The 23829-nt window shown below is 36.6% G+C and overlaps 2 protein-coding genes and 1 long non-coding RNA gene across 4 annotated transcripts in view; 1 reads left to right on the forward strand and 2 right to left on the reverse strand.

The window, feature by feature from the left end:
• Positions 1–9474, forward strand: LOC127497307 (UAP56-interacting factor-like). Its single transcript, XM_051865689.1, has 9 exons — positions 1–230; positions 633–764; positions 1133–1353; positions 1486–1622; positions 4349–4421; positions 5351–5406; positions 6042–6116; positions 6394–6523; positions 6856–9474. The coding sequence occupies exons 1-9, from the start codon at positions 158–160 to the stop codon at positions 6955–6957; spliced, it is 999 nt and encodes a 332-aa protein (XP_051721649.1). The 5' UTR covers positions 1–157; the 3' UTR covers positions 6958–9474.
• The window catches only part of LOC127497269 (TSC22 domain family protein 3-like), a 24770-nt gene continuing 10065 nt past the window's right edge, over positions 9125–23829 (reverse strand). Inside the window, exons 2-4 of one of the 2 annotated variants that reach the window (XM_051865635.1) lie at positions 16382–16456; positions 12023–12074; positions 9125–10721 (exon numbers count right to left, since the gene is read on the reverse strand). In XM_051865635.1, the coding sequence (XP_051721595.1) occupies positions 10410–10721; positions 12023–12074; positions 16382–16456 (439 nt within the window). In that variant the 3' untranslated portion in view covers positions 9125–10409. Of the gene's footprint in view, positions 10722–12022; positions 12075–16381; positions 16457–23829 lie in introns of those variants that run through there. The other variant, XR_007925496.1, reaches the window with a different exon arrangement.
• Positions 17535–23829, reverse strand: part of LOC127497321 (uncharacterized) — a 14095-nt gene continuing 7800 nt past the window's right edge. Inside the window, exon 2 of the long non-coding RNA XR_007925508.1 lies at positions 17535–23760. This is a non-coding gene — a long non-coding RNA (uncharacterized LOC127497321). The remainder of the gene's footprint in view (positions 23761–23829) is intronic.

Below are 23829 nucleotides of genomic sequence, written 5' to 3' on the forward strand. Positions count from 1 at the left end.
CAGCGTGTTGTGCTTAGGTCGGCGCAAGCGCAGAAGCTTTGAGTGCGCAATGAAAACTGGCTAGTTTGCTAGGCTCAGTTTGTTCACCAGTGTTTTTGGATCTAACGTGAAGGCAGTGTGTTTGCTTCTTCATATCTAACATAGAGCGATCTACATAATGAGCAAATCTGGTTTTCAATCGTTTGGTGGTGGAAGTACAGATGGTCTCGATAAGGTTGACATGTCTTTAGGTAATGCCACAGATAAAACTAGCCGGATGTGTTTAGCTGATATTTTACATTTTATTTATCGCTTGATTTGGGTTAAACATAGCAGCAATCCCTTGGTATCGGAATGTAATACACGTACCACCTTTATCAATGTTGTGTTGTATTGTAACGACGTTTAGTGTGATAGCTTGACTGCGATTAGCTACATATCCTGAGCATCATTTTTTAACCAGATTGCTAATTAATGTTTTTTCTATACATATTTAAGGCATGTTTTATTGAATTCACCTTCATGTATCATAATTGTGTTTTTGTTTGCTGTGCGTATTGTTATTTTTAGTGTTTAATTGAACAAACCAACACTTGTATGATGTGATTTATATAGTTTGCTTTGCTCAAATTTATTGCCTTCTTATTCTACAGATGATATAATCCGGCTGAATAAGAAACAGAAACAATTCCAGGCCCAGAAGGCAAAGTACAGACTCCCTGTTAAAGGTCGCTTCACCCAGGGGAGGAAAACTGGCTCAAGACCTGGAGTGCCATCTAAAAGAGGTCAGAATGTGATTTTTTTTTATTTTTATTATTTTTTTTTTTTTTTTTTATTGATTTATTACAGAGCCCATCTAAGTTTATAATTCTATGGAAGCTTGTTTCTGCCACGTAATAAAAAACTTCTCGCAATTGCTAGAAAAGAAGTCAGAAATGTGAGAGAAAGTCACAACTACCTTTTATTTAAATCTTTTCAGTTGAGGAAACAAGATTTTGTAATATTTCCCTCTTTTTAAAAAGTTGTTTTTTGAAAGCATGTTTTAGGATTACAAATTTGACCAAGAGCCACAATATAGCAACAAATTTACAGATATTTCAGCTTTTTATAGCATGCAAATCTGATGAGCATCTGCAACTTTTGTTTTGGCCAGCTGTAGGAGGTATTGTGAACAAACGCTTCGGTCAAAACCGCAAGCTTCCTCCCACGGTGGCCAGGCGTCGTGGGCAGGGGGTCATCACTGGTTTAGCAGCGAGAAAAAATGCCACTCTGCTTAAAGGGATTAGTCCACTCAACCGACCTGCCCAGAACAGACCTGCTCAGAACCGGCCAATGCTGAACCGGCAGATGCCAAACAATGCAGCTTTGAACCAGGTGTGGAAACTGATCTTGTACTGAAGGGCGATTATGGTAATTAGTGTGGGAATGGTCAAACTTTGGGCTTAAAAGGCGATTTTGTTGTCATACATGTGTGAATGAATTTATACTCGTTTTCACCTGTCTCAGAGATCTCAGCCATTTGTCCAGCGGCGCAACACCCAGCGGCGACAGATGCAGCTCCAGAGGAGACCAAACAGACAGATGGACTCCCACAAACCTCAGGGCTCAGTTTCTCACAGACCCTTTCGGCTTCGCAGAAAATGGTGAGATGACTTTTTTTTTTTTTTTTTTTTTTTTTAATATCTGAGATAAATTTGAAAGCTGTGTGATTGCTACAGTTGTGGTCAGAATTATTGGCACCCTTGGTAAATGTGATCAAAGATGACTATAAAAATAAGTCTGCATTGTTTATCCTTTTGATCTTTAATTCATAAAATTAGCAAAAATCTAACCTTTCATTGAAGAAAAAGAATTGAAAGTGGGGGGGAAATCACATTATAAAATAAATGTTTTTCTCCAAAACACGTTGGCCACAATTATTGGCACCCCTAGAATTTTTTATGAGTAAAATATCTCTGAAGTATATTCCCATTCATATTTACATTTTGTTTTTAGCACACCAGGGTGATCATGAACATGAAATTGTCCAACCATGGCTTCCTGTTCCACATGAGTATAAACATGAGGAAACACAAAGGCCAAATTCCCTTAATCATTCATCACAATGAGTAAAACTAAAGAATATAGTTCTGATGTGCAGCAAAAGATTGTTGAGCTTCACAAAATAGAAAGTGGCTGTAAGAAAAGCTAAAGCATTGAAAATCCCCATTTCCACTATCAGGGAAATAATTAAGAAGTTCCAATCAACTAAAGATGTCACAAATCTGCCTGGAAGAGGACATGTGTCTATATCATCCTAATGCACGGTGAGGAGGAAAGTTTGAGTGGCCAGAGACTCTCCAAGGATCACAGCTGGAGAATTGGAGAGATTAGTTGAGTCTTGAGTCTCAGAAAGCCTAAAAAAAAATGATCAAACAGCACCTACATCCCCAGAAGTTGTTCAGGAGAGTATCAAGAAAATCCTCTGCTCTCATCCAGAAACAATCTCCATCATATTCAGTTGTCAGACAAGACTGGAACTTCAAACGGGACCAGCTTCTATGGTCAGATGAAACTAAAAAAAAGAGCTTTTTGGCAGCAAACCCACCAGATGGGTTTGGTGCACACATGGATAAAAAGTACCCCATGCCCACGGTTAAATATACTGCTAGATCTTTAATGTTGTGGGCCTATTTTTCTGCTGGAGGTCCTGGACATCTTGTTCAGATACATGGTATCATGGATTCTATCTATTTGATAGATAAATCAAAGAGATAAATCAAAATCTGACCGCTTCTGTTAGAAATCTTATAATGGGCAGTGGTTGGATCTTCCATCAAGACAATGATCCAAAACAAACATCAAAACTAACACAAATGTGTCACTGAGCACAAAATGAAGCTTCTGCCATGGCCGTCCCAGTCCCCCGACCTGAACCCGAATGAAAATGAGTGGAGTGAACTGAATAGAAGAAGCACCAACATGGAGCTGGGAATCTGAAGGATCTGAAGAGATTCTGTATGAAGGAATGGTCTCTGATGTCTTGTTAGGTGTTCTCCAAACTCATCAGGCATTATAGGTGAAGACTCAGAGCTGTTATCTTGGCAAAAGGAGGTTGCAAAAAGTATTGATAATGTGATTTTTTTTTTTTTTCTTTTTTTCTTTTTTCTTTTCATTTCTTTTCCTTCAATGAAAGGTTAGATTTTTGCTAATTTTATGAATTAAAGATCAAAAGGATAAACAATGCTGATTTATTTTTACAGTCATCTTTACAGTCATATTTATCAAGGGTGCCAATAATTCTGACCACAACTATATGTGCAGTGCCTTATGAAAGCACGCGTGAAAACATGGTGCAAAAGAAACCAATATGTAGCTCATAAAAACATCATGCTTAAAGGTGCACTATGTAACCTTTTTTCTTTTTCAAAATTAATAATTTAAATAATGAGTACATACATCAATCCTTTTTCTAAAATGTGTTGATTTACCCTGATTTACTATGGTAAGCCAGTTATAAGTGTTTATATTTTAGACCTGTCAGGATGGTTTTTTGGGAAATTGCGCACATACATCACTCGCCCGTTCGTGTCTCGTCATATCTGTAAATAGAGAAAAGTTGCTCCGGCTACTATGATGCATGTATGGTGCGGGAGTGGCCTAGTGATGATGCCAGCATTTCCCTCTAGCATTTTGAGCACTGTTGAGTGCATTTATACACCTCTGATTGGCTATTGTGTTCATGCAGTGTGGTTGGTAAATAGACATCTTTGACGCTCTTCACCGAGCGCTTGCACGGATACACACAGGTGCGTTTGAACGCAGGCATCTATTAGCAGATCCTTAATATATCCACTGATAGACGGATCAGCTGAAAGACGCATGCTTTCAAACACACCCGTGTGTATCTGTGCAAGCGCTCGGTGAAGAGCGTCAGAGATGTCTGTTTACAACATGTTTTTGAAGCGTTGATCATTGTAGCCAATCGCGGACATATCTGTTGAGCGTGTGAACAATGGCCAGTCAGAGGTGTTGAAGAATCCGCTCAACAGCACTCAAAATGCTAGGGGGGAAATGTTGGTAACATTTTTAAAACTTCAGTACTGACTTGGCACCGAAATCGGTACTTTTGACAACACTGAAACGAAGAATGTCAAGTGAACGCAACCCACAATGCAAGTCATGTGATGTAATTCTAAGTAAATCAGGCTAATCAATGAGAAAAAAAAATTGGGTGGGAGTTAATATCATTGGTAACCATTTAGACTGTGAAGGGTTGAAAAATAAGAGGATTTTTTTTTTTTTTTTTTTTTTTTTTTTTTTTTCTTTCTTCAAGTTGTCTCAGTGATGTGAAAATGTTTGTCTTCTGTTGATCATCTGCTCTTTACAGGAATGTTCCATCTGCTCAACAAACACAGAGAGAAGCACGACAGGCCACCTTCCTCTTCAGAAGAGGACTTAAAGTAAGAAGCTAATTATCTTGCAGCCCAGAGATCACACAGATGCTGGCAGATGAGCAGCATAGAAGCTGTTAACTTTATCACTTGTTGTCACTAGTGCATGCATTGAAAAATTCCTTCTGGCAATTCACTGAATTTGGTTCTGATGTGACATCCTCTTCACATTTTGAAGAGCCTTTTGTTTGTTCAGTGAGTATCATCACATACATGGTTAACATGTTTAAGTGTTTAATAATATGATTGCTCTGTATTTATGCATTTATACAAATTTGTGTTCACAAAATGACATGTAGCTTTGAACACATTTTTTTGCATATGTCAGCTTAAGTTACACATTGGCTCTTGTGTCTGGGTCACACTCACATTTCTTTATAACATATTTAAATTAGAAACTGGTCCTTCCAGCTCTAAAGTTTGTATATTAGCATGTCAGCAGAAAAAACAAAAAAATATAACGCACAGGCTGACAAATCCTTCACTCCTACTTAAAGGGTTAGTTCACCCAAAAATTAAATTTCTTTCATTAATTACTCACCCTCATGTTGTCCCAAACCTGTAAGACCTTTGTTCATCTTCAGAACATAAATTAATATATTTTTGGTGAATTTGTTGAATTTTTTTTTTTTTTTTTTTTTTTTTGAGCACAAAAAGTATTCTCGTCGCTTCATAACATTAAAGTTGAACCACTGTAGTTACATGAACTGTTTTAAATATGTCTTTAGTACCTTTCTGGGCCTTGAAAGGGTGAGTAATTAATGACAGAAATTTAATTTTTGGGTGAACTAACCCTTTAAATAGTGACATTACTGACTGGATGTTCATATGAAAATGTAGTTAAAATACTAATTTTAACTATGAATTAAAACTTAAAACCAATAAATTTTGATTGTACTGATTTTAATTTTTTTTTTTATATATATTTTAATAAATAGGTTCATGCACAAGTTCAGAAGACACAGTCTGCTCAAGCCACACAGAGAACTCGCTCGTAAGTAAACCCCAAGTTTTTTTTTTTTTTTCTTTTTTTTTTTTTTTTCTTTCTATGCAATCATTTTTTTAGTGATATTGCTGCTTTAAGTTGTTAATATTATTCAAATAGGTCACTAAGATATACATTTATATTTATACATCATACCCATTTTTTTTAAAGAAATTAATACTGGATGCATTAAATTGATAAAAAGTGGCAGTAACGACGTTATGTTAAAATATTTCTATTTCAAATATACTGTATGCTGTTCCTTATAACTTCCTATTCAATCAAAGAATCCTGAGGGAGGGTGGGGGTGGATCAGTTTCCACAAACATATTAAGCAGCACTACTGTTTTCAACATTGATGCTGTTAATAATAATAATAATAATAATAATATTATTATTATTATTATTATTAATTGTTTCTTGAGCATCAAATCAGCATATTAGAATGATTTCTGAAGGATCATGTGACACTGAACACTGGAGTAATGATGCTGAAGTCACAGGAATAAATTATTAAAATAGAAAACAGTTTTAAATTGTAATATTTCACAATATTACTGTTTTTGCTGTATTGTTACTAATCAAATAAATGCAGCTAAGCATAAGTTACTTCTTTCACTGATTTCTCCCCCTTTTTCCACCAGGTGGCGCACTCCTACAAACAACAGTGGCATCCTCACTGTGTCAATAGACAACCCCACAGCTAGAACACAGCCCGAGTATGATTACATTTTATTACACCCAGATGCACAATTTCATAATGCATAAAATGCTTGTCATTCAGATATTTTATTTGTATTTTGTGTTTTTGGATTTGAAATGATACTCATAAAGATGTTCAGATAAGCTGTATATTTTCTTTAACCACATCCATTTGTTTTGTCTTGTTTTAGTTTGACAGGTTTAACCTTTGAGGCTCTTTCTGGCATGTTGTGAATGCTTTGAAGAGTTTTGAAGTGCATAACTAATGATGTTCTTTCTTTGTCTCCGCTGCAGGCCTGCTCAGTCCTGGTCGCTGCATCCCGTGACTCCTACACGTTCTTCACCTCCACCTAAAGAAGAGCCAGAGAGGAAACCTCCTAAAGGTGTCGCCCTGCAGTTTGATATCAACAGTGTTGGAAAGCAGGTAGGACACATCACAATTACATTGATTGTCAAGTCACTGAAACGTGTTTTTATATTAGATGACCATAATTCATTGCATAATAAAATTACAATTCATTTTTTTCTGAAACCAAAATGACTGATCCGGTAGTTCAAATCATTTACACGCACTTAAGAAATCTGCTTAAAATATTCCACTAAGTACTGAACTTTAATCTGTGTTTTGCTTTCCTATTTGGAGAAAAAGCAGTCTGTTCCCAAACAGCTCCTGGAAACACATTTACATCTTGTAATATCAAGATCGATTCTGGTAAACCTGATGGTCACCTTGGTTGTTCTGCTTTTCTTTATCAGACCGGAATGACCCTCAATGAGAGGTTTCGCATTCTGAAGGACCAGCGCGTGGCGGCAGCGCAGCAGAGCAGTAAAGGGGGGCGATTTGTCACTGTGGCCTAGAGCTGAACTCTGAGACACTGGTCACGTGTCTCTATTCCTGATCACACACTGAACAATAGTTCTTCAGGACAGAACAGGCAAACAAGGACTGGAGCTGAACTAACGCTGTTCATGACTCGCATTAAATATCCCTGATGGAAGAGGCTTCATCAGAAAGTGGATACGCTGTTGTTTTAGAAAAGTGAATTTTTTTTTTTACGTTTATTTTCTAAAAATCTGCTGTTCTGTCCTCACAAAACAGGTATAACTGTCCTTGAATTTCAGTTACGTTGTGTCGTCTCCTGAACTGCCCTTGATATTTGATGCCGTCCTGTTTTTTTTTTTTTTTATGTATACGTAATGCTGTTGCAGCTCAAAGAATTTAAATGATTCTGGATAAACTTTGTTTTTCATAAAGCGGTTGTATGAAGCAGAACACATTCTTTTTGTAGAGCAAAAAAAAGATTGTTTTAAGATGTTTTATAATATTTCAATTAAAAAAAATGCAACATTGTGCAACAAATGTCTAATTTGATACATCTGTTAGCAGCCAATATTGATTATATAAAACACTGTTAAATGCATTCTTGTAAGAGCCAATTTTAAAACAAATACTAATTTTTTGTACATTATGCACTAAATTCATTTCAACATTTGAAACTAAGGGTACGTTTACACGACAACGATGTACTAAAAAAAAGAATGTTTTTTTTCTTTGCGTTTTTCCGCATACAGACAATGTTATTGTCAAAAAGATCCCCGTTCACACGGATCCATGAAAACGACTAAAAATGCTGTATTATGCTCCCAGGCCAGTAGTTGGCGAAGTCACTTTGTAAAGAAGCACCTCTAGACCGTTTCAAGGAAGTAAACAATAACAATGCTACATGTCTTGTTTAGACAAATTCACGTTTTGTAGTTTACACGGAGATGATAATGGTATAGTTTTTCTTCTTGTACTTTGAAACCTGTTTTCAAAAGTTTTCAGGACCCAAAACACTGTTGTTGTGTAAATGAACGGCCAAAACGCATACGTTTTCCGTTTTTAATTAAAAATGGTGTCGTGTAAACGCCCCCTAATTGTAGTTATTTTACACTATAATTTAAAATTTTAATATTGGTTCATCTTTAAGGGGCCGTTCACATGACACCATACAACGGAAAACTTTTTGTGTGTTTTGGGCGTTCATTTACACGACAGCGGCATTTTGGGGGCCTGAAAACGCAAACTTTTGAAAACTGGTTTTTAGGGTTTTGAAAACGATACCGTTATCATCTCCGTGTAAACTACAAAAAACGCACATTTATGAAAACGTTGATGTCATGCGCATACAAATTACGTGTCTATAGGTGCATAGTGTTTTTGTTTATAAAAAAAAAAAAAAAAGTGACAGCCAACTACTGGCCTGGAAGCATAATACAGCAGTTTTCACGTATCCTTCTGAGCGGGATCATTTTGACAACGTTGTTGTCTATACTACCATTTTTAGGGCACATACGTGACAACGACATACTAAGTGTTAAGTACTTTAGGGAAAAAATACAATTACAATACAATGAACTAATAGTAAAACAGGTTAAATACTCATTTGTATCTACATTTTTTTGTTTGTTTTTTGGATCACATGAAACAAGAATATGTCCAGATCATATTTCATCTCAAAATCCAAAAGTAATGAATATTTGGGTGTGACAGAAAACGTGCTAAAAAAATGAATTCTTAAAATAATAAAAATCAGTATGTTTCTACTACCTAACAGGCTGAGGTAAGTTGCAGAAACTTTGTATCATGCTGTTTTATAGCGAGTCATACACCAACTATGAAGTAACAAATCTGATATGCCTAAACCTCTCACTTAATCATTTTGAAGATTTATATTAGAAGATTAATTCAAGTTTAACCTTCTCAGTGAATACGTGGGTATTTTTTTGTGCCTGAAATTTTATATGCTGTAGACTTAAAATAATAGGGTATACTTAAAAAAAAAGAAAAGTGGTATGTGTCATCAACCCACACATCTAGGTAAATCCATCATGTTTCCTCTCAGTATGAGGAAGTCACTGCCTACGGTGGTATGTGAGATTTAAAAGTGTGAAAATAATCATCATGGTGCATAAAGCAGAAGAGTATTACAGACAACACCCCATTTCTAACAAAATGTGCATTAATACAAATATTCCTGAGCAGTTTGGTAATTTGAATATTGCATTTATTTAAATACATTAAAATTTGCAATGTAACAAAACTATTGGCATATGAAATTCAAACACCATTTAAATGAACAAAACATGGCTCACTTCATTTTCTGTGGCTAGTGTCACACACACTAGTTCATTTTTTTTCTCCTCACCATCACCTCCATATCTCCTTCCCCCGCAGACACTATTCACAGACTACTTACAATATGAGTGCCCAATACAAATATGAGGTAAGAAAGTGGTTTGACATTTACAGATAACAGATCATGCAGAACATGCCTAAAAGCAACAAAAAAAAATTGTTGTGAGGAACAATTAAAAAAAAAAAAAAAAAAAAAAGTACATAGAGTGCATAACAAAAGAAAAAAAAAGGAAAGGAAAGGAAAAAAACAAAAATTACACAGCTTTGCATCTTTGGTTACAAAGTAGGTTGAACAATTTCACAGTTTTTTTTTTTTTTTTTTTAAATCCCCTTCCCAACCCCAAAAACACGAGACATCAGGGTAGCGGGCAGGAGAATATGGCAACTGACTTCTTTTCCAACATACTAGCAACAGAACTGAAGTTTTCTTCATCAGGGTAGATCATTGAGGATTCAGTTTAGATCTTCACCCACAAACCTGTACAAACTTGTTACGCTCTTTTTCTTTATACTATACAAAATGTACATTCACACCAGGTTCACATTCTTTATCCACAGAGAAACTTCGCTGTTAGTGTTTGAACTCTACCCATTGCTACTTTCTCACTGTTTATGGTTGCATTGATGATTGATATTGTAAGACTGCCGCTTGAATTTATGACCAATTACTGTTGGATTTAAGAATCGAAGAGGTTCCTCTCGACCTTATCATCTGTGACATTGTTCCTCTCTGAAAATAGCAGCCCTATAATAATAAATAACAAATAGTACAATTGAACTTGACAGGTGAATCGAAATCATGTGAAGTACGGTGGCTCTGAAAATAGACTCTCGCTTCTTACAACATGAAAACTGCAATGCTAAAAAATACACCGCTTTCATGGCTGGATTCTCTTTATTAAAAAAATAACTCTTCACAAACTCTCCACCTCGTCCGGGGGGGAAGGGGCCATGCGGGAGCCCCAATCGAGACCGTTGTCCACCGTGGCATGCTAGCATGTTGCGCCCGAGCAGAAATCACCTCTCCTCATGATCACCCGTCCTGATGGCCGACAGCATGCACGCTCAGCGAAGTAGTGAACAAGACAGGGTTTCTGCTGTTCTAATGATATATGCGTAATTCGCAGAGGCTTCAGGCGGAGGTGACATTGGGCTGCGGTTGTCGTGGCAGGGAGTCCATGGTCTTATTTGCGTCCAGCTGAAGGAAAGGCTGAGGTTGGGGCTGGGCCTGGCCCGGGATGGACCCAAGCTGGGAGGGAGAGTTGGATGGGTTGGAATTGGATTGGACGGTGAGTTGGGAGAGTTGCTCGCTGTTGGCTAGAGATTTGAGCACTGCGTTCTCTCGCTCCAGCACAGAGTTTCTCTCATAGAGCTCCTTTATCTGCTCCTTCAACACCTCCACCTCCTCCCGCACGGCATACATCAGATGGCTTTTCACTAAATCCTAGAACCAAAACATGACAATTTCAGCAAACAGTACAACAGCATCAGAACCCATTCAAAATTGGTCTTACTAATTTTAGTATTATTACAGAGGACCTTTTATTCCCTTTTACAAAGTCTTAATTTTTCTTTTTGGGGTCTACTAGAATAGGTTAATTCTTAAATGTTCAAAAAACACATTATTTTTCACATATTTTACATTATTGCAGCCCCTCTCTTCCCAGTCTGTTAGTAAAGCTCTGTTTAGTTTCTGTCTCTATGAAGCCCCTCTTCCCGAAAAGCACAATGATTGCTCTGATTGGTCGGCTGGACCAGTGTGCGATTAGTCAACCATTTCAAGCCCATTTCAGAAATCTCACGCCTCTTACCATAACCATGAGTTTCAACACAATACTAACGCAAATGAACCAGGCTTCGTCCTTTTGTTTTGCGTATGTAACTGAAGCATATTGTGACATGTTCGTTCCCAGAAGAAAACTCAGGACTACAGTTGAGGTGTTTCAGGGAATTCAGAAACAGTGTTTACTGATATTGGAGTGACTCCGTGCTTTGTAACTTTGCAGACCTTTTTCATGCTCAAACAGCAACATTACACACTAAGGCCGCGTGTCCACCAAAGCGTTTTTAGCCAGCTGAAAATGCTAGGTGCTCTACTGAAAACACTCTGTTAGTACTTGAGAGCGCTTCGGCAGCACAGCGTTTTTTTCCAGTTGAGACGCTTTGCTTGCTATGATACGGATATCCAAGGAAGTGTTACTAGTATCTCATTTCACAGATTTGTTTCTGTACGGTTTCTATATAAAAATGTTGATACAATGTACAATTTGCTCTGGCTCTTGTTTTAAATTATTTTGTTCTGTTATTATGCTTATTGTTGTCATCTGTTGACGTAGCACAAGCAGAATGTGGCGGTTGGCCGGTGTTGTATTTGTCCCACCCCTCCTCCACTCTGATTGGATGGCTGGGTAAAAAGTGACAGTGATGAGCATAGCGTTTTACTCAAAGTTAAACATTCTTCAACTTGAAGCGACCGGTAAAAAACGCAGAGTGCTCAGCACTTGAGTGTGAAAAGGACGCTTAGCGCCTCGTTACGCTCCGGTCGTTAAAAAAAAAAAAAAAAAAAAAAAACTCGGCACTCCCATTGAAAACAATTGGAAAAGTACACTAGCCGCTGGAAAAAACGCTTTGGTGGACACACGGCCTAAAAGTTGAAAATGTAAAAAAGCATAATAGGTCCTCTTTAAACTCTTAAAATATAAAAATATCTAAAAATTTTTATATATAAATAAATGAAAAACTTACCATCGCTTGCTCTATTTTATTATCAATGGCGACCACACTTGCTCCAGAGGCACTGCAATTGGGAAAAAAAAAAGAAAAAAGAAGAAGTCTTATTTAAAACATCTGCTGCGTAAAAACATCACAACATTTTTGCAGACATTTAAAGCCTGCACATTAAAGAATAACAAACTGCTCCTGTTGCCGCTTCCTTCTCCAAACACAGTGTTACCTTTTTTTCATGTTATATTGCGCCACATGCATGCACACACCAATCTTCCAACAAACCGCGCTAAAATTACCTGCCACGCATGGAAATCAAGCGGCTCATGGAGCAGCGGTGCATGAGTCCAGGAGAATACTGCAGCGTGCGAGTCACTCTGCCCCTCATAACGACAACTAACCATCACAAACAGCTCTAACAGAACAATAGAGTGGAGTACAGAAGAGTACAGTGCTGTGTGGGGGGCGGTGGCCTCTATCCGATACTTTTACAGGGTTTTTTGTCCAAAGCGGGTGGAGTCTAATGTTAACTCAATTTAGAAACATGCACAAGAAAATCACATCACTGAACGCTGTACTGTATACTTTACACTGGATGGATGGATGGATAAATGGATAAAAAGGTCGATCGATAGATGGATAGACAGATATGGAAGGATGATGGATGGATGGATGTTCTTCTGAGCTTTCTATACATCAAAAAATGAATTTGAATTGATTGTGAATGAATTATGAATGGTTTCTTAAGAATCAAATCAGCATATTATAATGATTTCTGAATGATCATGTGACACCGCTGTCTGGAGTAATGATGCTGGAAACTCAAATTTGCATCATGGGTATAAATTACTTTTTAAAATATATTAAAATTAGAGATGCACCGATACAAAATTTCTCTGCCGATACCGATAGCCGATTATTCAGAATGATATTGGTCGATACCGATAGTTTGTTTTTTCTTAAGGAAAAAAAAAAAAAAAATCTCTCCCAAATAATGTTGCAAACTATACAGGGAACCCTCTCATTTGGTAAACTACAATATTAGAGGTTACAATTAACAGCAGAGGTATTATATTCAGCTGCTGTTTATTTTCAGATATAATAATTACACTCAAATAAAAACTGAAATGTATAAAACTTAGTATCACATAAGGTAGTTTTCATAAGCACTTGTCTTCATGGCAAATTTACACAAACATAATTAACAGTAAATAAGCTCCTCTCTAGTGTTTTTTTTTTTATATATGTAGATAGCTAAATAACTGTGAACACTGGAAAACATTCCTGAGGTAAAAGTGACATGGTGTGACAGGTATTGTTCACAAGCTGTTTTATGACGTCTTTCTGCGGTTGAAACACAAAGTGATTACATGAGACATGATACATTCTGGTAAGTTGTACAATATATTTCAACATACCTTTGATGTTCATTCATGTTTTTTCGAGATATAACTTGTATTGAAGAGGAAGAAAAGACTCGCGCTCCGAGCTGCCGCCTGAACTGAGGCATTACAGCGATCTGACACGTCACATTTAAGAGTGCCAAAACGCCATTTATTGTTTGAATTTCATGATAAAATGTACAGAATTTGAAAGCTGAAACTTTTATTCTTATCAGAAGTAATAAAGCACAAATTTTTTTGCAATTATTGGATAGGAGGCGCTACAAATAATATTTGATGTAGGAAAAAAAAAAACGCAGACCTGGCAACCCGGGCTTGAACTACGGGTGATTCATGGGATCAAAGAGAGCCTGCTTTAACGTTACTATTTTTAAACTGTTAATGCGTTAAAATTCAACACAAGAGTGATTTTCTTCACACACAATATGTTTGAGTTGCAGTCTGAACACGTCTTTCCGCACCCTTTTGACTGACAGGAATCAGGATATAATCGGCCCTGACCATCGGCAGTTTTTAAACAATCGACCGATGGCCAAAAGTGATGATAATAGCTTTTATCGGCCGATACCGATTGTTAGCCGATACATTGGTACATCTTTAATTAAAATAGAAAATTTAGACCAGACCTGAAACTAATTTGTCTTCTTATTAATAATTTTCTTTTTCCGACTGTATATTTATACACTTTTTTTGTATTCATGCTGTGGTTGTTTTTCCTGAACCCATCTATCCGTTCATAGCACTAAAGCGGATTACGTGTACAGTCAAGACAGACAATGATGACACTGATTTAGAGACATTCTGTACTTTTCCCTACAATTTACTTGCACAGGAAAAGCAGATTAGCATCAACCATAAAAGGTCCATTTAGGAGGAAACACATTCAAGTACAAAATCATACCGACACAAATTGGGAGACTAAACTGCTCTCCATGTTGTTATGATAAATTTCACAAGCATATACACACGTACACATGCATACGCAATTGTTGAAGAATTCTACAATCTCAAAGATTAAAAAAAAAGGTAAAAGTGACAAAAAAAAAAAAAAAAAAAAACACTTTCTGGTCAGTACAGTCTTGCAGTTTCAAGCCGCACAAACACATACAAAAAGACATTTCATCTCATCCTCTCTAATGTCACTGAGTCAACATACTGACCAAAGATTATTTTAAGCAGAACCTTTGCACTTAAAGAAACATTATGTTGAGGAACTTGTTGGACTGACAAATTAGATCCAGTCTTGCAACATACCCAAGACCACAGCAATGGCTGCTGATAACCTCAAGCAAAAGTATTTAAAGGCTCTCATAAAGCTTTTGCAGGCTTGTCCATACAAACAAAGGATCGCTTGTCTTATGCAACTACTTATTCTTGTCTTTTAAAACAAGATGTTGTGAGTTGAGAATGTAAGGTTAGTGTCAAGAAACCAGACTGACTTGGAAGAGAGATCACATCAAAGTGCCACAAATAGCCATTAAATGGAGTGTCAAGTTTGACACTATCTGACAGGAAGTAGGCAAAATCAACATGAAAAACAACTAGGCATGGGCTGCATGGTCAACTGGTCGAGCGATAGTGATTTTTTTTGATGGCCGATGCCAATATCCTAGCAAGCAGGGTGGCCGATGGCAGATATAAAGCCAATATATATAGGCCTATAACACTATTTAATTAAAAAATAGTAAAAACACATGCATTACAATAGATTAAATGAAATTTGTATTTATTTGACATACTATTTACAAAATTAGAATTTGAAAATTGGTATTAAAAAAAGTTATTTAAACGATAAAAAAATAAATCTGTAAAATACACATACTTTAGATGGCAACTTCTTGATTATGTAATCATATTACAGTATTATTGACAAATAAAGAAATTGTTGAAATATGAATAAAAAGGAAGTCAACACTGTAACCAACAGGGTACTCAGTAATCTGGTAAGTCTGTGTGCATTAGGAATAATATTTTTCAAATAAACACAAGGATAACACTAATTTTTTACATATAGCACACAGTGAAAATGGCATGAATATGATATTTCGGCCAACTGGATGTAGCGCAGCATAGTTTGAAATCGAGGATTTAAAGTTTGTCGATCGTGCGTCTCCAGTGAAGCTGATCTCTCCTGTCCACATTCAATTCGCACCGATTGTTTCATAGAGTAACACGTTTTTATGCAGTCTACAAAATACAAATGCACACTTCACAAGACCTGACAGTTAGATTTGCCAAAGTATGCAAGGTTAAACGACTTCTTTAAATGATAGAAATGCATATTTGCTGAATGCTGATAGTAAATGAGAAAGTATTACAGCATTTGCCTTTCTTTTACTAATAACAGAAAAGCAAATGCTGTAATACTTTTTTGTATACCGTTTACATTCTTCGTTTAACAGTTCTGTCTAATAATTTTGGGTATGAGAGATCGGACTCTCAGTCACTGGCATTCTCAGCGCTTTCAAAATAAAAGTCAGACACATCAGCCAAACTAATTTAACCATTAAAAACTTCCAAATATCGGCCATGCCAATATATCGGTCGAACACTACTTATGATGGGCCAGGTCAGGCATTTAAGATCTTTAGCTGTGATGCATTTAATTGGAGACACTCAGGTCCAGTCAACTAGATGTTCAGAAAACTAACCAACTAGCCCAATTATGAACATTTTTGCTTTTGCACAATCCTAAAAACAAATGATCATATCATGGCATGAATCCTTAACTGCAACTCAACACTGGCTTGAGCTAATTAATTGTGTTAATGAAAAAAAGCAATGCGTTTGAAACGTAATTAAGTACCCCTTTTAGCCCACATTTATTAATATTGCAATTTGCATATGAGCATTATGGGGTTATGTTTGCGCTGAGCTCTAATGCAGAGAGCACCTTTTAAGCCTCAAAGCCATGCCTGTCCCATGCAGCACACCTCAAACATCATTTGTCACACCAGGGTCCTTCCCATTACTGTACCTATCACAGGTCATCTTTGAGTCCTTCAGCCTACTGCCAGACTGGAAAGCTTGGTAGAAAGCTGTGGAGGGATTCCTGCACTCCATCCAGCAGAAAGAGAGAAATAGAAAAGGTTACGTGAGAAATGAAAAGGTCAGGCCAAAGAGGAAATCAAAGGCGAGTTTATCTGTAGTCTGCTTAGACTGTAATAAAAACATCTCAAAGAGCAACTGAGGTAAACTGGGAAAGATAAGATATTCACTAAATATTTGCAATGGTTTTGCTACTGCAAATTAAGCAACATGGTTGCAATGATTTTAATTCGCTGTGACCATTAAGTTTCATGACCATGTCATCAGATTAGTTTGAAAATATATCCTTGTCTCGCCACTTGCAAGTATGAAGAACATTAAGATAGATGTTTTGATTGCATCTCTCATAGTCAAAAGTTGTGGGTCAGTACGTTTTTTTTTTTTTTAATACGGATGCACAATATATCGGCCGATATATGTTCATTTTTAATGTTATCGTTATCGACCCAATAAGAAAATTTGGCCAATATATTAAAGCTGATAAATAATGGATTATTTCCTTCAGCTAAGACACTTAAGATGCACACTGTTCGCCATGATGGTTTTGAATTGCATGAAATATGATTGGAATAGCTTTGAAATCTGATTTCTCATATATAGGATGTAGGGCTGTGCGATATGACGATATGTATCGTTACCACGAAATAAAATTTCTATCGTTATAGAATTTTGCTATATCATATATTTCGTAGTATGTAAATATATTGCACTTTTGACACTTCAGAGTGATGAAATGCATGAATGAGAATATAAAGAGCGGGACGTGCTTGGTGCTAAAAGAGTTATAAGCACAATGTATCCTGAAAAGGAAGTCGGTGCGGCGCTCATGCTGACTATCACACACTGACAAAGTGTGCGCATGAAACCTGCCTCTCTCAGAAGGCAATCGCGAATTACAGACGTGCTCGATGTTAAAGTATATTAAGCACAATAAGTAGGGGTGGGCGATATACTGGTAGACATGATTAGCCGGTAGAAATTTGTCAACTGTTAGAGATTTTGGACGATCGTCCAAAACTCATGCAAATTATAGAGATTGTCAACTGGTAAAGATTTTGGACGATCGTTTTTAAGCATTGCGGTTTTAAAACAAGTGGTTTTAAACCGTTTAAGTGCAATTAGCAGCGAAAGAAAACTCATTTCAGCCAGGGGCGCCGTGAAGAGTTTTAAGGGGGGTATGCAAGACAAAATTTTGGGCCCCCTTCTTCCAGATGAATAGTTTTTTTTTTTTTTTTTTTTTTTGACATTTAATAAGAGATTGAAATAATTTATTAGTTAACATTTATATTATTTCAAGTAACATCCCCCCTCCACCCTCGAAACGTGATCGATTTCAACCGATCGATTCGATCGATTAGAACGTTCAGTGCGTCACTGATAATTCAAACGTGCTTTTGCGCTTTGGCTGGCGCTTTGGCTGGCGAAGACATTTATAGTTTTTTAAATTCAAATTCCATAGGCCTACACTGGAAGCTGCATAGCTATCCTTTCAAATATATAATTTGACGAAGTGATTTATATATATATCAGATACAGATTGTGTATGAAAATGGGGAAAATGGATTTTAAAATGGAATTTACGTGATGTAAATCCAACAGATCCTCTGAAATGTGGTGGAAACTCATGGCGCATTATATCAACTAACACAGTGGCGTGCACAGGGGGGTGGGGGTGTGGGGGCTTGAGCGAAAGTGAAAGTGCCCTTTGCGGTCACATCACGGTGCCCCCGCGTTCCCATTTCTCCCCACCGAGATGCGATTTCTACCGAGGGAGAAACTCACAACCGCCACCCCCCCCGGAACGCAATTTCGGACCTGCCCTCGCGAATATATAGAGCCCATAGAATATAGAAATATCCCCAGCCAACACAAAGAAATTCGGAAATAATGATTCAAGGTTTCTCTGAAGAATAAAGTTTTTGCACCCACACAGAAGACCGCCTGCACAACAGACTTCTTGAATTGGGTCTTTCGACACATCCGCGACCAACAATCATCTCCAACTGTTTATTCTTATTTGTAAGGGGCCCATTTCGTAAGGAAAACTTCCTTTTAACGTCTTCATCCCTACTTTTTTTATTTTTTACATTTTCACTTTTGTGTTCCTGACAGGTGCTTCTTTCCATCCATCCTGTTCTTTTTTGTGCGGTTAATATGTCATGCGCTGTGTTCTGAAGTGACGAGAGAGGGTGCTCACGTTCACTTCTTACTTTCTATAATTTACAGATTTAAATTGTATTTTACTACAATATTATTAGTTAACGTGTTGGTGTATGTAAGGAAAAAAAAAAATAAAAAATAAAAAATAAAATCACACACACAAAAAATCCAAAGTCGTGATTTGGGGCCCCCCTAGCGTCCTGGGCCCTAACAGCGCCCCTGATTTCAGCATATGTTCGCGCTCTCTGAGAGACGCACGACATGAAGCTGCTGCTCATAGAGCGTGTGAGGACTGAACTGAGTGCTTTTTGAGGCCTAATTGGGCTTGAACGGTTAAATACACATACCTATGTGCCAAAGTGACCAAGTATTTGCAAGTAAACAGAGCCTTATGTCTTAAGTGAAGGTACAGTTGAGAAAGACAAGGCTCGATTGAGTTAATGGATCGGTGCAGTCAGTCTTAAAGAGACAGCATCCAAATTTACCTGCTGTCATTATTAATGTTAATCAAACAACAAAAGAGAAACTCTCTCACTGCTTGCTTTTGTAACTTTAATAAGAATAAATGTATATTTAGTTTACACAGTAAAGACTATGCATTGTTTTTTTTACCTTTGATTACTTTATACATTTTCTAGTGCTTGAAGTTTTTTCATGTAGGTCTATTTCATCTGTCTTTGTTCTATTGTAGTTTGTTTTCTTTGCTCTTTCTTTATCACAGTTTGTCTTCAGTAAGCTTGAGAGTTTTTTAGGCTAGTATTAATTTTTTAAATAAATTATTGAAATTGATGATAATTATGAAATTTCAATGATATGGAAAATTTTGATATTATAAAAATCTTATTTAAAGCAAAAATAACTATATCGTTATATATATCGTTATCGTGATATAAAATGACTCATATCCTGATATAAGATTTTGGTCATATTGCCAAGCCCTACTTTACTGTAACTAAAATGTTTTTTTAATTATTAATTTATTTAAAAAGAATATTGTACTGACCCCAAACGTTTGAACTGTAGTGTTTGTCACTAGATTTTCTCTTTCACTTTAATTAAATCGCACTATATATTTTGAAAATAATTTGCAACAATGCCCAAAGTTCCCATTTAAAGTCTTTTTAGAGCAAATACATATATATATATATAAAATCTAAAGAATAAAGAATAAAAAAAATAGACAGAATACATAGACAGAATTTCTATGTATATTGCCCAGTCATAGGTAAACAACACAGCATGTATTATAACTTAGTTTCAATGACACTTAAAGATACAATTATGAATCCTAAGCATCTAAATAAAGATTGGTCAGAGTATTAAAAAGTTGAGAAATCACTTAAGATCTTGTGATAAGTCTCAACAAGGTAGGGGACCACATTACCTCCATTTCCCCAAACTATCAGGGCCTTTTCTTTAAGAAAAAGGACAGAATGTCCTATATCAGGATGGGAGGGCTACAGCAGTTAGGCAGGAGGAGACCCTCCTCTCCAAAGCCCTCTATATAGGAATGGGAGGGGACAGGAGTAGATTTACCGCATGTGTGAATATCTGGACTCTGAGCAAACAGCTTTTCCTAGAATCCGTGGAACACTGGCTGTTCTCCGGTGGGGGCCGAGACCCCACAACCACACTCCTCCAAAGGGCTCTTTTTCTTCTTACTATGCATGTAACCTCATGGGGACAGCATATTATATCTGGATCCAATAAACATCAGGATCATTTGTTTAGAAAGCATTCGACATCACACATCTACGTGTTGATACTACAGCTTCCAGCAAATATTATCATTTTCACTGAGGTCAGTGTAGTACATTATTTATACCTCTGAAGCGGATCAGAGCAAATGCATTTGCCATTAGAACATGTGAAATGGTTTGAACAGGAAGAAAGACAAGGTGTACGAGTCAGTGTGAATCATGATGCCGACAACCAAAACAAGGCATTTCAAGTCTTTCCAACATTTAAAACGTGAGGGATGGTCACACAAGACTTACAAAAACTACTGAGCAGCCTACATAGGCAGCATATTTGGGCATCACTGGTGCACATCCAACAATTGATACACTCCTGAGACTGTTCCAGTAATTGCCTCTAAAGCAGGGGTCTCAAACTCAAATTGGCTGGGGGCCATTGCTGCGATTGACACCTCATAGGAGGGCCATTTTAACATTCAAGCACAAGAAAGCGCACAATTTCTGAGAATTTACTTTCCTTTGCATTACTTCTCATTTACTTCAAATTTCATTACTAAAATATTTTTGCCATACTTAAAAAATGTAAACAGCTGTGTCTCTATCATTGTATCTATCATACAGTACTAGTTTTTAACAGTTAGTGCAAATATTTTCCCTTACTTTATTTTAGCTTAAATAACATCAAAATCTTGCACTGAACAACACTGTAGGGGAGAGCAGGAACGAAAATACCATTTTTCACAAAAATGTACTTTTAAAATATGCTTTAGACAGCAATATATTTTTGCTGTGGTCAATAACTCACAAGTGTGGTCTATCAATACCAGGTGGTATTTTGTACAAATGTAGAACGGCTTCAGTATAATTTCACTTTGAACATAAATTGCACATTGTTACTTTCGACCCGGTCAGTTGGGACGAAAGTAACACACAGGTGGGTCAAAAGTAACACAGCAATACAAGCTAGATTTTTTGCGTTTGTCTTGTTTTTATTAGATATACCTGACTATGACCTTGTTAATATGTAACTGCAAACATATTTTGTCCTTTATCTTTGCAAAAAAAAATATTAAATTACATTTTCATTTTAAATTGAGAATTTCAGTTTCATCAAATGTTTCAAAAGTAACCCGACAGTACAAACTTTGAATTGTTTAGAATTTTTTTTTTTGGCAATGTAAAATATTTTCTCAACAGTATGAACAATATGAAAATTAAATTAAATTAGTATAATATAAATTCTCAACATAATGTAACAGTAGTCTTGTTTCCAATCCAGCTGTTTTTATGCATAAATTCAAAATATGCATAAAAACATCTGAATGGAAACACTGCAAATTCATAGATGGGTGTGGAAAAGCTAAGGTATGGCTAAAAACTAAATGTGACTATGGTAAATATAAACAGATTGAGTGAATAAAAGGTGACATACAGAAATCAGCAACAGATATGTCCAGAAACGCCCTCTCATAAACATCTGGCTGAATCAGACCCTCACTCTTGGCATATTCTGCTAGTACAATATGACATAAACATGTTTTAATAAATGCTGCAACACAGAGAAAGCCACCACATTAGTATCTGCAAAGTTAGTGCTAAAAGTTCAATGCAAATGGAGATATTGTCTTTTAAAGTTATGGCAGTTTAATGCCGACAAAAACAACCGGTTTGGACTACAACAAGCTTCTTCCCAGGTTGGTGACATCATAAACCCTACAATTAACATAAACTCTGCCCCCGGGAACACACAAAAAAGTGGGCGAGGTCATGTTGTGTGCATACAAGTCTTCTTCCTAGGGACGCTGGACTTTGGGAACAATGTTTAAAATTTATGTTTAATTCTGTTCCTGACAATTACAATGCTAATTTAGCGGTCTGTGCTGCACATTTTACAGAAGACAGCTTCCAGAATCTACACAAGTTCAATGCTGGATTTGCACAAAGACTATTACTGAAAGATGGAGCAGTTCCCACTTTAAAAGCAGAAGCTGCTGTTTATGGGCACCAACCTGTAAGTATGTTTTATTTTTTTTATAAAGTTATATAGTTTCTGGGATGTAAACAAAGACCAACGCGGTTTGGCTTCGCCAGCCAGTTAGCTAAATTCTTTTTCATACTTCTTCAACAAACGCCTACAAACACCAACAAACTTCTATGTAATCACACCAGCGAACTTCTGTTGGTGTTTGTTGGCGTTTCTGTTATCAGTGTACAGCATTGTTTCATTACGGCTTTTATGTTGTGTTTACCCACATGCTCGTTTCATGCTATAAATTAAACAATACCTTTACAAAAATGCTACTACTCAGTCATGTATTCAGCTACAGTAAAGCTTTAATCAGAACACTATGGGGCAGCAGTAACATTTACAAGTGACAGCATATCTAAACACTGACACAAATACAAACAAAAATACTTAACATTCATAAGCGCCCTTTAAAAGCCGTGCTTGCAGAGGTTCTGCTTGACCCTCTTCATCATTACTGCTATCTGGGTCTGATTCGGGCTCAAATTGATATGGCAATATTGACGCTATTATTTACATTTCCGCCATAGCAAAGACTGGAACCCGGAAGCGAGTTAGCATTTTAGGACTTCCGGTTCCATCGTCCTAAAGTCTATGGGTTTTTTGAATGGGTTTTTGCTAAATCGCCTGAAATAAGGTCTGTGGTTAACAAAGCCTCTAAATATTTTCACGTTTTGATCTATGACATAAAACACCAGTTATAACCCACTTGTGATTTTTTAAACCTTTATTGTGTCTTAAAAATGGCGGTTGCTAACAAATTGCTAAAAGGGACTTCCTTTGGCGGGGACTTTAGATGTCATGACAAACAGGACATTTGGACAGCATTTCTTATGAAAAAGTGGATAAGTATTCATACACAGCGCAGATCATAATCAGCGAGCATGTTTTTAAATAAAGTTGTTTTTTAAATAAAGTTTGAGGAAGCTTGGTGGTGGTGCCGTTGATCCGCGACCATGGTGTGCTGTAGTCCGTTTATAGCCTACTGTTAGCTTTTTATATCTGACGACTTTATTTAATAATAATAATAATAATAACAACTTTATTTTTATATAGCACCTTTAAAGTAGCTTCTCAAGGCGCTTTACATAAAACAAGCAAATGAGAATACAACACACACACAAAGCAAAACAAGTTATATATATATATATAAATAAAAAACATACATACAAAAGATAAAAATCAAGACAATCAAGAAAAAGCTACCCTAAAAAAAAGAAAAAAAAAAAAGTTTTTAAATTTAGGCTTCAAAATGTATAAATGTTGTGTTAACTTGTAAAGATTATCTTGACGGACAAAACGTGTAAGTGTCATAATCCTTTGTTAAACACAGAGCTTATTTTTTGCGATTTTCCAAAAGTCTATGGGAAAAACGCATAGGCTTTCGATCGAGGGAACCCGTGCACCGCTAACTTCCGGGTTGGCCTGCAAAAACACTTCATCCCTGAGGTACTCTATTGCGTATTTCTGAGGGAGGGGCTTCATAGAACCAGG

Source organism: Ctenopharyngodon idella, chromosome 2 (genome assembly GCF_019924925.1).
Source record: "Ctenopharyngodon idella isolate HZGC_01 chromosome 2, HZGC01, whole genome shotgun sequence".
NCBI classification, from domain to species: Eukaryota; Metazoa; Chordata; class Actinopteri; order Cypriniformes; family Xenocyprididae; genus Ctenopharyngodon; species Ctenopharyngodon idella.

Bases quoted from the DNA above. Each gene is read 5' to 3' on its own strand.
- LOC127497307 (XM_051865689.1), top strand. From the start codon at position 158: ATGAGCAAATCTGGTTTTCAATCGTTTGGTGGTGGAAGTACAGATGGT. The intron at 4,422-5,350 runs GTAAGAAGCTAA...TTTAATAAATAG, and splicing joins TCTTCAGAAGAGGACTTAAA to GTTCATGCACAAGTTCAGAA. The intron at 5,407-6,041 runs GTAAGTAAACCC...TTTTTCCACCAG, and splicing joins GCCACACAGAGAACTCGCTC to GTGGCGCACTCCTACAAACA.